The sequence below is a fragment of the Corella eumyota genome, chromosome 7, assembly GCF_963082875.1.
Source record: "Corella eumyota chromosome 7, kaCorEumy4.1, whole genome shotgun sequence".
NCBI classification, from domain to species: Eukaryota; Metazoa; Chordata; class Ascidiacea; order Phlebobranchia; family Corellidae; genus Corella; species Corella eumyota.
In genome coordinates this window covers 6,472,443-6,482,476 of record NC_137496.1, presented here as the reverse complement: position 1 = coordinate 6,482,476, position 10,034 = coordinate 6,472,443, and the positions used below count along the sequence as shown (strand labels likewise).

The 10,034-nt window shown below is 32.3% G+C and overlaps 1 protein-coding gene across 1 annotated transcript; it reads right to left on the bottom strand.

Moving 5' to 3' along the window:
* Window positions 1-1,599: 1,599 nt before the first annotated feature.
* On the bottom strand, window positions 1,600-2,186 carry LOC145760254 (uncharacterized). Its single transcript, XM_082574130.1, has 4 exons — window positions 2,174-2,186; window positions 1,966-2,094; window positions 1,742-1,882; window positions 1,600-1,652 (listed from the first exon to the last, which is right to left on the bottom strand). Exons 1-4 carry the CDS (start codon window positions 2,184-2,186, stop codon window positions 1,600-1,602), a joined length of 336 nt encoding a protein of 111 aa, XP_082430256.1.
* Between the last annotated feature and the right edge of the window lie 7,848 nt (window positions 2,187-10,034).

The following is a 10,034-nucleotide window of genomic DNA, read 5'->3' as shown; positions in this document are numbered from 1 at the left end:
ATATCTATATTTGCTAAAATAGATGTTAATTAAAATTTATCAAACGATTTCGAACCATATTTTATAAGATATTGTAAATCAAAAAAAAAACAAATTAATGATCTTTTTTAATGTTTTAAAAAATGTTTTTATATATATTTTAAAAGGTGACCGCCGTTGGAAGGAGATTGTCCAAAGCATTTGCAAGCAATTAAATGTGGAGTACAAGAAGGATTTTAGTTGGTCTGAGTACTGCTAGTTGATTGCAAGCAACCCTGTGATGGCTGCAAGGATGTTTGATCGACGAACCAAATGCTTCTTTCATGATTTGTTGATGAACAAATCAAATCCAGTGGGAAAAGTTGTTGATTATTTTTACAGGGTAGAGTTTCAGGCTAGAGATTGGCCACACATTCATGCTTTGCTGTGGATCAAGGATACTCCTGTGTTTAAACGTGATGATCCTGAAACCATCGGTGCGTTCATTGATCAACATATAACTTGTGAAATTCATGAACCAGAGGTCGATCCAAAGATTTATGAGATGGTTACTTCTACACAAACTCATAGCAAGAGACAAACCCGATCCTGTAGAAAGAAAAGCAAAACTTGTCGTTTTAATTTTCCTCGTAAAATATCTAATCGTACTTTTATACCTCAACCTAAAAATGCAGCAAACAAATTAAAGAATGTTAAAAAGTATTACTTCTTATTTTGGAAGCTATCAATAAGCTAAATGAGAATAATGTTTTTTCTGCATTTGAAATTTTTAAGTTTGCTTGTATATCCCAAGATGAATTTGAAGACGTTGTTAATATTTTAGGTACACGAAACCAAGTTGTTTTAAAACGCAATTCGGAAGAGATGTGGATGAATCCTTACAACCAAAATTTACTTCGCGCATGGAATGCAAATATGGACATTCAATATGTTTTAGATCCATACAGGTATTATAATATATTCAGTTTTATTTGTGTTAAAAAAAATTTAGTTAAGTTTCATTTGGCCTAAACAATACCAGTTGTACAAGCTATTAATAATTTTAATTTTGCAGTTGTGTTATGTACATTCTCTCCTACATCACTAAAAAAGAGAGGGAGGTTGAAATGTTTGTTAAACAAGCACAGAAGGAGGCGCGTGAAGGAAATTTGAATGCGATGAAAGAACTGAAATCACTTTCTAATGTCTATCTTAGTCATCGGGAAGTGTCTGTGATGGAAGCGATCTATCGTGTTGGGGGTTTACCATTGAAATCGTGTACAAGAGATGTTGTTTTTATACCTGTAGATGCTGACAGTACCAGGTTAGTTTTGTATAGTCTTACAAAAAACTTGAGAATAAAAAAATGTTTCAAGTACAGCCTTACTAGTTTAAGTAATTTCAATAGCCTATTAAGTATTATTGTTATTTATAGGTTATCAAAGTAAATGGGCTTTGGGTTTAAACTGTACTTCTATTTTTTAAGAATTTCTTTACCATTGTCGGTTTTACAATCGCAAGCAGAAGATAGCGTGGAAATATGTGGATGACGAGTTTAATGGATCGTTATCTTAATTGACCTGATTTGCAACAATTCCAGAATCTCTGTTTGGCGGAATTTTGTTCTAAGTATAGGGTAATCTATGATGATTCAAAAGATGGAGCAGATAATGAAGATGTATTAAGAGTATCTCCTGTAGCGAGTTCATAAATAATATTTATGCCAATATAATTTTTTTCGCTTTGTTTCAAATAAAAAAAAAAATAAACACTTCACTATTACCAATAACAGCGCATATGCAAGCTGAAGTTTGCATTCCTATTTCCATCAGACAATCAACAATAAGAAAAAAAATATCTAAGGCTTTGGCATTGCATGATGGGTAATAGGCTATAATGCCGTCTAAACTTCTATTGGTTATTCCTTGAATAGAGTAAAAATAAAAACATTTTAAACAATATGTTAGTAGTTAATATAAAAGAACTTGGTGGGTAAATTAAAAATACCTCTTACAAACACAGCCAAAACATGGTCTGCCACTTTACTCTTAGCTCCTGTTAAAGCTGTTAGCACATTATCTCCACAATCAACATATCCTATTAAATCATTTGTGCAGCTTCGATACACAACATCCTCTGTTTTTTAAAAATGTGGATCATAAAATGCTTAGAAGGTTAAAAGATATTGTTTTATAAAAATAAAATAAACACAAACCCTTTATGGTCATTTCATCAATTATTATTGCTGCCATTAATCTGTGCCTTTCAGACTCTTGAATACACACATCTTTTAGACGTAACATTAAGTCTGGCTGAATACCTGGTTGGACATCACCAGCAGAATTTCTTTCCTGTCTAAGTCTAGTTGGTGAAGGTAATATTAACACTTCCCTCATAACCCTATAGGCAGCAGGACTTTTGGCATATAAACGAAGACAGTATCTAGAGTAATTTAAATTTTTCATAATTATCTATTTTAAAAAAAAATATTTAGAGTATTTATGTACCTTACAACAAAAGGCGGATAACGTCGCTGGCTCGCAGGCAAATCTTTAAATTTTTGTTGAACATAGCACCATATTTTAAGGAATGGATCTTCTTTTTTCTTGTCTGCAATAATATTGATCATTTTTGACATTGGCTCAGTCAAGCACAGGCAGCTTTCTTTCAATTCATTTTCTAGTTGAATTTTTCTAAAAACAGCAAACACAAGATACAATTGTATTTTAAACATTGGGCTTATTTAGGAAAGTTACAATTATCCTACTTGTTAAATTCTTACACTAAAGTTGTCTTTAGGCGTTGTACTCCACAGTTTTTAAAACCTTGCACACCTGACAGTGGTGTCTTCTAAAGTTAGACATCTTTTGAGCGTATACACAAAAGTTGAAAGTTAATACAATTAAGGCAGTGAAAGTTTTAAATATTTACCTGAAATTAGTTGTGAAGCTACTAGTATCTAAATTGAATTTATCGTTAGATATTTTAATCCAGGACTCTGCCTTTTTAACTTCCAAAACCAGGACAGATAGGGGATGTTTGTAATAAATTTAAAAATTCATTTATCGTCAATAATTGATTTAACTTCTTGGTATATATAAAACTATTAAAAGGTATTTGATTTCCAAATCTACAAATTTTAAAACTAAGGTCTTGCTTTACAACAAGACTGTATTGGGGTATGCCAAGATTTTGTATTTTGGACACAGTAGGCCATAATGTAAAATGAAGATGTGTGATGCAATTATCAATAATTTTTATCATTCTCCAATTACTTTTTAATTGATTAAATTCCTTTTCTATCGTAAGTATTGAGTAAGAATCACAATTAATCAAAATATTAAATTTGTTGGGCATGTGCTTGACTTATTTCTCTTCTTTCTTTTAAAACCCTGGTTTGTACAGATTTTTCCGGCAAACATAAAGTTGGCAGCATTCCAAGCTTTATCCAACTTCGTTTAACTGTTCTTTGAATTTCAGAACTATCAAAATGCTTACTACATATAAATGCTTTATTATTTTGGATTCGTTTCTTGAAGTTGTTGTCAGGGGTCCTGATATTTAAACAAAATTTGGCAAAATTGTTGGCTCCAATTTAAAGTACTTGTATTATATCTTTCCTTTTTGTTTCGATTAGGAACAATAAATAAGTTAATATTTTTAGACCTGTGAGTGGAATTGCAGCCTGGAAGACAGCGGATTTCTCCACCTATTAGCGTTGACATTTTTAAACTGATTAAAAAAACTGATTAAAAAAATTTTAAATAAAAATCGTACATTTGTCTAAAAGTTCAAAACCGAAATAAAAAAATAATCAACTTGATAAACTGATAAAACAGTAACACAACTTTGCCTTTGCATCTGTCAGTCTGTGCTAGCGATCGTTGTACTGTCTAAGCATGGCTAAAATGCAATTAAACATTAAAGTCTAAATATACCATGTCTGAACTGTCCACGTTTAACTAAAACTTTAATTGTTAAATCGTTATAAAAGAACATTATTAACTATAAAGTAGGTAACGGCGTTCTTAGCTACAAAAATTTGTGAACAATAACTGTCCTTCAATGTTTTCAGTAACTACCGCTAGCGGCGGTAGACTCCAACTTCTAATCGTATTTTTACGTAAACGCTGTTAGACTATTGTATGTATGGACTATGGTTTGAGGAAGATGAGAAAGAGAAAACGAAACCATGAAGTTTTCAAGCGAACATCGAGAATTTATAATCACCGAAACTTTTGTGAGTTTTTTTTGTATATTTGAAATTCTAGTTTGTTTTTATTTGTAATTTTAATTTGATTTTTATAGAAAAAATGCAGTTTTGGAGACAACTTTCATAAAACTTTGAATTTTAATGGACAGAAGGTGTCATGGAATGATGAAAGACTTAATGTTATATTAAGGGTTGGTATTTCTAACATTTAATTTATTGTTGGTTAAACATAAACTACAATTAATTATTAAAGGTTGGAGCTGCTTCCTTGCAGCTCCAAGTTAATGCTGCTACCAACCAAATATTAGACTAGACTGCTACTACTACAAGGATATCGAAGAATTTACCGAGGTTATATTTTGTGTTGGTTTTAAAATTGGGGTCTTGGGTGTGATCCCCACTGCTCTTTTGTTGTAGCGCCCTTGAAGAAGCTGTTATAAATTATATAAACTCATGCTGAGCCAGCACTTAATTAGCAGCTTAGCTATCAGACAAATATCATTAATAACATCCCAAACTGCTAAAGTCAACTTGAGACTGGGTTGGGGTAACAAATGTTACTCTATGTTAAGGTCGTACAGTTGACCTTCCCAGATCGAGGACAAATAAATATCAAAAAAATTCTGACTTAAACTATAAACTAATTACAAATTATCGGTTTGGAAAGTTTAGCGACAACGATCACATCACTTCATTGGCTGAGTTTCAAGTCCAAAAACTCATTTACAGGAAGACTGTGAGTAAAACTCTAAGTTAATAACAAATTAAAACTCACTCAGAATTTGTAAATTCAATGTCTTAGTGAGACTTGTATATTAAAGAGGGATCCAACAACTTATATTATTGTAACCTTGAAACCACTAACAGAGGTCAGTATTACTGACTCAGTAACAATGTTAACAATTAGTTTCCCTCGTTTATTGTTTTAATTTCTCCCCAGATTTTCTCGCTTGTTCGACATCCCAAAAATCCGCAGCATTTCATGGTTGAGTACTCAGACATTACAAGAAGGGAATATTTGTCGACGGTTTAAGATTCTTTGTTGGCAACCCTGCTCGACGGAGTCAGGGCTTCCGGGAACAGAGATATTTGCGTTAAGGTTTAAAAATTTTTTTTTTAAATATTTTTTTTAAGTTTTTTATTTTTTTTTGAATTTGTTTTAACTTGTATTTTCAGATGACACCAACAAACTTGGGTCAAAGGTTGGGCCCTCTGCTGCACCGAAGAGGTCGAGAGTTTGTGTTTAAGATTTCTTGCTCAACCTCCAACAACTTTCTTTGATGCGGAAACTTCTTCGACGCGATCTCAAGATTTAATAATTACGTCCAATATAGGTGCATGGTTCATAGGGGTAATTGCTAAAGGGGGCGATTTTTAGGAAATTGTGAAGAAAAGGTGTTTCTTTTTTAAAAAGAAGTCTTAGTGGAAAATTGCTATAATTTTTTCAGAGGCTAGTTGGCGTTATTAAGTGCAAGGGTCTTGTTCAAGAAAGGGAGAATGTTTTTTTATTTAAATAACTTTTGTTGACAGTGGTTTACAGTCGGCAGTTAAACAAAACAGTTTCTTTTGAGAGAATAAAAAAAAATTAATAATCGGAGCCATTCAATCCTTGCTTGAGAAAGAATGTAAACGCATAATCTTATTTTTAATTTACTGTAAAAAACTAAAAATAAAAAAATATTTACATAATATATCACGATCATCAATTTCTACTAAACTCTACATAACTTGTCTTAAGTAGCATTTTTCTTTCAGATTTCCCCCAATTTTTATTTTTTTTGCAGAATTTGGATGAATCTTTAAACACAAACAGTTTTGAATGTTTTAAAAAAGCAGACGTTTACGCTTTCGGACTCGTTTTTTGGGAGGTTAAAAGAAGATGTGTTTCAGGAGGTCACACTTTTAATATTTACTTAAATTGTCCTGAATTTAAAGTTAAATTTTTGCTAATAATTAAACTTTTGTATTCTTGCTGAGATTTTTTAATTGTTTGCTTATGAAGCTTTAATTTAAACATCTTATGCTTGGGTTTAGTAGAACTCAACTATTAACTTGAGCTAATATTAATTGTTAAACATTGCAGATTTGTTGATGAATTGTCCTCCATTCTTCGATGCAGTGAACAGCGACCCAAGTTTCGAAGATATGAAGAAAGTGGTTTTTTTAACAGATAGACCTCTGATCCAGTGGGTCCTAGGTTTGAATCCCACTGTTGGAAGCGTTTATTAAACCAGTTTTAGAAATAATTCAATTTATGTGCTTAGCTGAAGTAATATTATTTTAATTTTTTAACCCATAAAAATTATTAATTTTAATTAATTAAATTTGCCAAAAATTGATTTAAAAATGTACAAGCTAAAAAGTGTAAAAACCAACCAAGTTTTATTTTGTATATTAAGAGCTTGAATGTGATGTCAATGATCATGAAGGAGACATGGTATAAGAATCTATCGTCGAGATTAACAATATTGAGGATAAAGAAAACTTTGGTTAAAGCGATCGAGCAGGTTAAACATAATTTGTTGGTAAAATGTTTTGTTGTAAAAAGTTAAATGTTTGTTTTTCATTGTTTTTTTTTATTATTTATTTATCCTTAATGTGAAAGGTCGGATGCGCAACCTAAACGTAGAGTACCATTTGTTACCCTAACCCAGTTTTGAGTTAACTTTGGCAGTTCGAAATATAATTGATTATAATTGCCTGATAATTATGCTGCTGATTAAATGTTGGCTCAGCAGAAGTTTATACTGTTTATAGCACCTTACTCTAAACCATGAAAGCAGTGGGGATTAAACCTACGATCTCAAGGGCGCTAAACCATGAGAGCAAGGGGGATTAAATCCACAATCTCATGATGGTGTAGCAAGTGTTCTGACCATCAAACCACGCTGCTGGTATCATTACCAATTAACAAAGTTTTAAAACAATTTGACCTCCAGATTTCACCATTGACCCCAGAGGTCAAAACAAAAGGTTTCTATGATGACCTTGACCCTTTGTTGACCTCTAAAACGGACATAACACATGCCAACAATGTTCTTTAATTGTTCACTTGAGTGGAACAAGTTCGATAATTGCGATGTCATCGCAGTGTTGTTATGATGTCATTATTATTTCTTAGTATTTTAATATGACATTACAAGTTATCATTACCATTACTTATTGCGTCTTTATGACGTTTTTCTTATTTTTATTACGTCATTATTAGTATTCAACTGAAACTAGTTTTTTTCATTTTTGCTACAATTACTTATTTAAACTTAATTATTCTTTTTGTATTTACTTTTTATATCAACTTTTTCTGACTTTTTTATATAACGACGTCATCGTATATATCACCCTTGTATGTGTAGGACTTGTTGTCAATTATTTAATTATAACAATTTAATATTATCAAACTTATATCTGTTATGATTATAGAGTAATTATTAATTGTTTTGGTTTTGTTTAAGACTCCTAATCGGAAGGTTAATTTATACATTGAGTTTTAGCCTTATATTTGGAGCTCATACTGACTTAGCAATATATTATTCTATTAAGGTTTTATAAAGCTACTGACTTAATTGTTTAACTGTTGAAAGATTACTAACAACTCTTGTGGTGACGGATTATATTAAAACAACAAACAAACGTGAAAAACGCTGAATATAAAACTACATAATACATCTAACTTTATACATTTACAATAAAAGTTACATTACTCTATAAAAGGGCATTAAACTTGTTGCTAAATACAATATTGGTACAACTAACATTATACGATAACTGCCATATAATGTCATGGCTGCGGGTCGACGTCCGGGTAGAGACCGGTATACTAAGTAACCTAGATCAGTAATTATTCTACTGCGTCTCAAGTTTCTCAGATACCAATTTTCCCCATTTTGTCGCCACAGCCGTCGGACAATATTTTATTCTATCTCGTTCTTTTTTTTGGAATATTTTTGGGTTTATATACCCGAAATGTTGTTGTGCCTGACGAGTGGTGATTGACGTACGAGTTTTTAATGAGTCGAGGGCTGCTTTGGGTTTAATCCTTTTCTTGGTTTGTTCTTTATAGCACCAAAAAGGCGCTGATTAAAATGTTGTTCTGTTCATGATTTTAGATGGGTTTTATTGACAGTTTTTGTTGAATATTGATTCAACTCGCACTAGGGTCAAATGTATAGCATTATACATTGGATCCTATATATGTTTGTGCTTCACATCCACTTGCCACGTCCCTTCTATTAAATTCACAATTTTGTAAGTTATGATTGTTTCTCCACATTGTGAGTAACCCAAAACCTTCTTGCTATCTTTTAATACTGACATTATTATATAGAACTACTACACTGTATTATATATAACTACACTATTATACCATTTACAAACCTTCGATAATATCGGAATATTGTGCCAGGTTAAAATCGTAACTAAGGTGCTGCTGCTTAAGTTAATTCCTACAGATTAGATGTTTCTTTCTAATTACATTTTAAATAAACTGTTGATTAGGTCACCATAAGCATGTCATGGGGTAAAGTTAATGTTAGAAATAAAAGTGTGATAACATAAATAATATATTACCAAGTTAAAATATTTGGCAACACGGTCCCTCTATTTGTTTAGATTTTTACAATCGAAGATTTTTTTTGCTGATTATACAATTTTATCTTTTGCACGCCCATTTTTTTAGATTTTGCAAATTAACTAATTAAGTTCGTTTTAGTAGAACAAGCACAAATATTATAAAACAACAATTTTTTTTTGTAGTTTTGATGTTAAAATCGTTGTAAATAAAAACAAGAATAATGGAAGATCAATCCCAAAACGAAAATCGATTGGTAAATTTCCTAGTTTTATAAAAAAAAAAATTTTGTTATTTATAAATTGCAACAAATGAACGTATTTGCTCGTTTGGTGAGCGTAAAATGATATTAATAAACTTTTAGGTGCTTCTTGTATATGAAAATAACACATAAACTTGTTTAATTCGTTTATAAACAAAAGCTGCGCACTCAGAATTATTCTTTGTATTTAATACTTGTTTTTCGTTGAGTACCATCTGTTACCTTGACCCGGTCTTGAGTTGCCTTACGTAGGTTGGGATATTATAAAAAATCATTACCCAATATTTAACCTGTTTTAGGTATTGGCTTAACATGATTATAGCACCTTACTTAGGATGCTACAGCATGACAGCAGTACAGTGTTCCCTCTAAGAAAAACCCTACTGTACAGGTGCCCAAGTTTTTTTAACCCCAAATGTCCCTAAAATCTAATCATTTAATATTATTTTGTGTGTTTTATTAAAAAAGAATTTAACTACTTTTTTTGGTATTTTACCATTTTGTTTTAACCAATCATCACACACCATCTACTAATCACCACACAGCGCTTACTAATCACCACACGTCACTTACTGATCACCACACGGTACTCACCGATCACCACACGGCCCAAACCAATCACCACACACCATCTACTAATCACCACAAACGATCTACTAATCACCACACACCATCTACTAATCACCACACGGCACTTACCAATCACCACGCGACAGTTACTGATCACCACACGTCACCACACGGCATTTACTAATCACCACACGGCACTTACTAATCACCACACGGCACTAACCGATCACCACACACCATTTACTAATCACCACACGGCACTTACTCATCACCACACGGCGCTTACTAATCACCACACGGTACTCACCGATCACCACACGGCCCAAACCAATCACCACACACTATCTACTAATCACCACACACCATCTACTAATCACCACACACCATCTACTAATCACCACACGGCACTTACCCATCACCACGCGACAGTTACTGATCACCACACGGCATTTACTAATCACCAC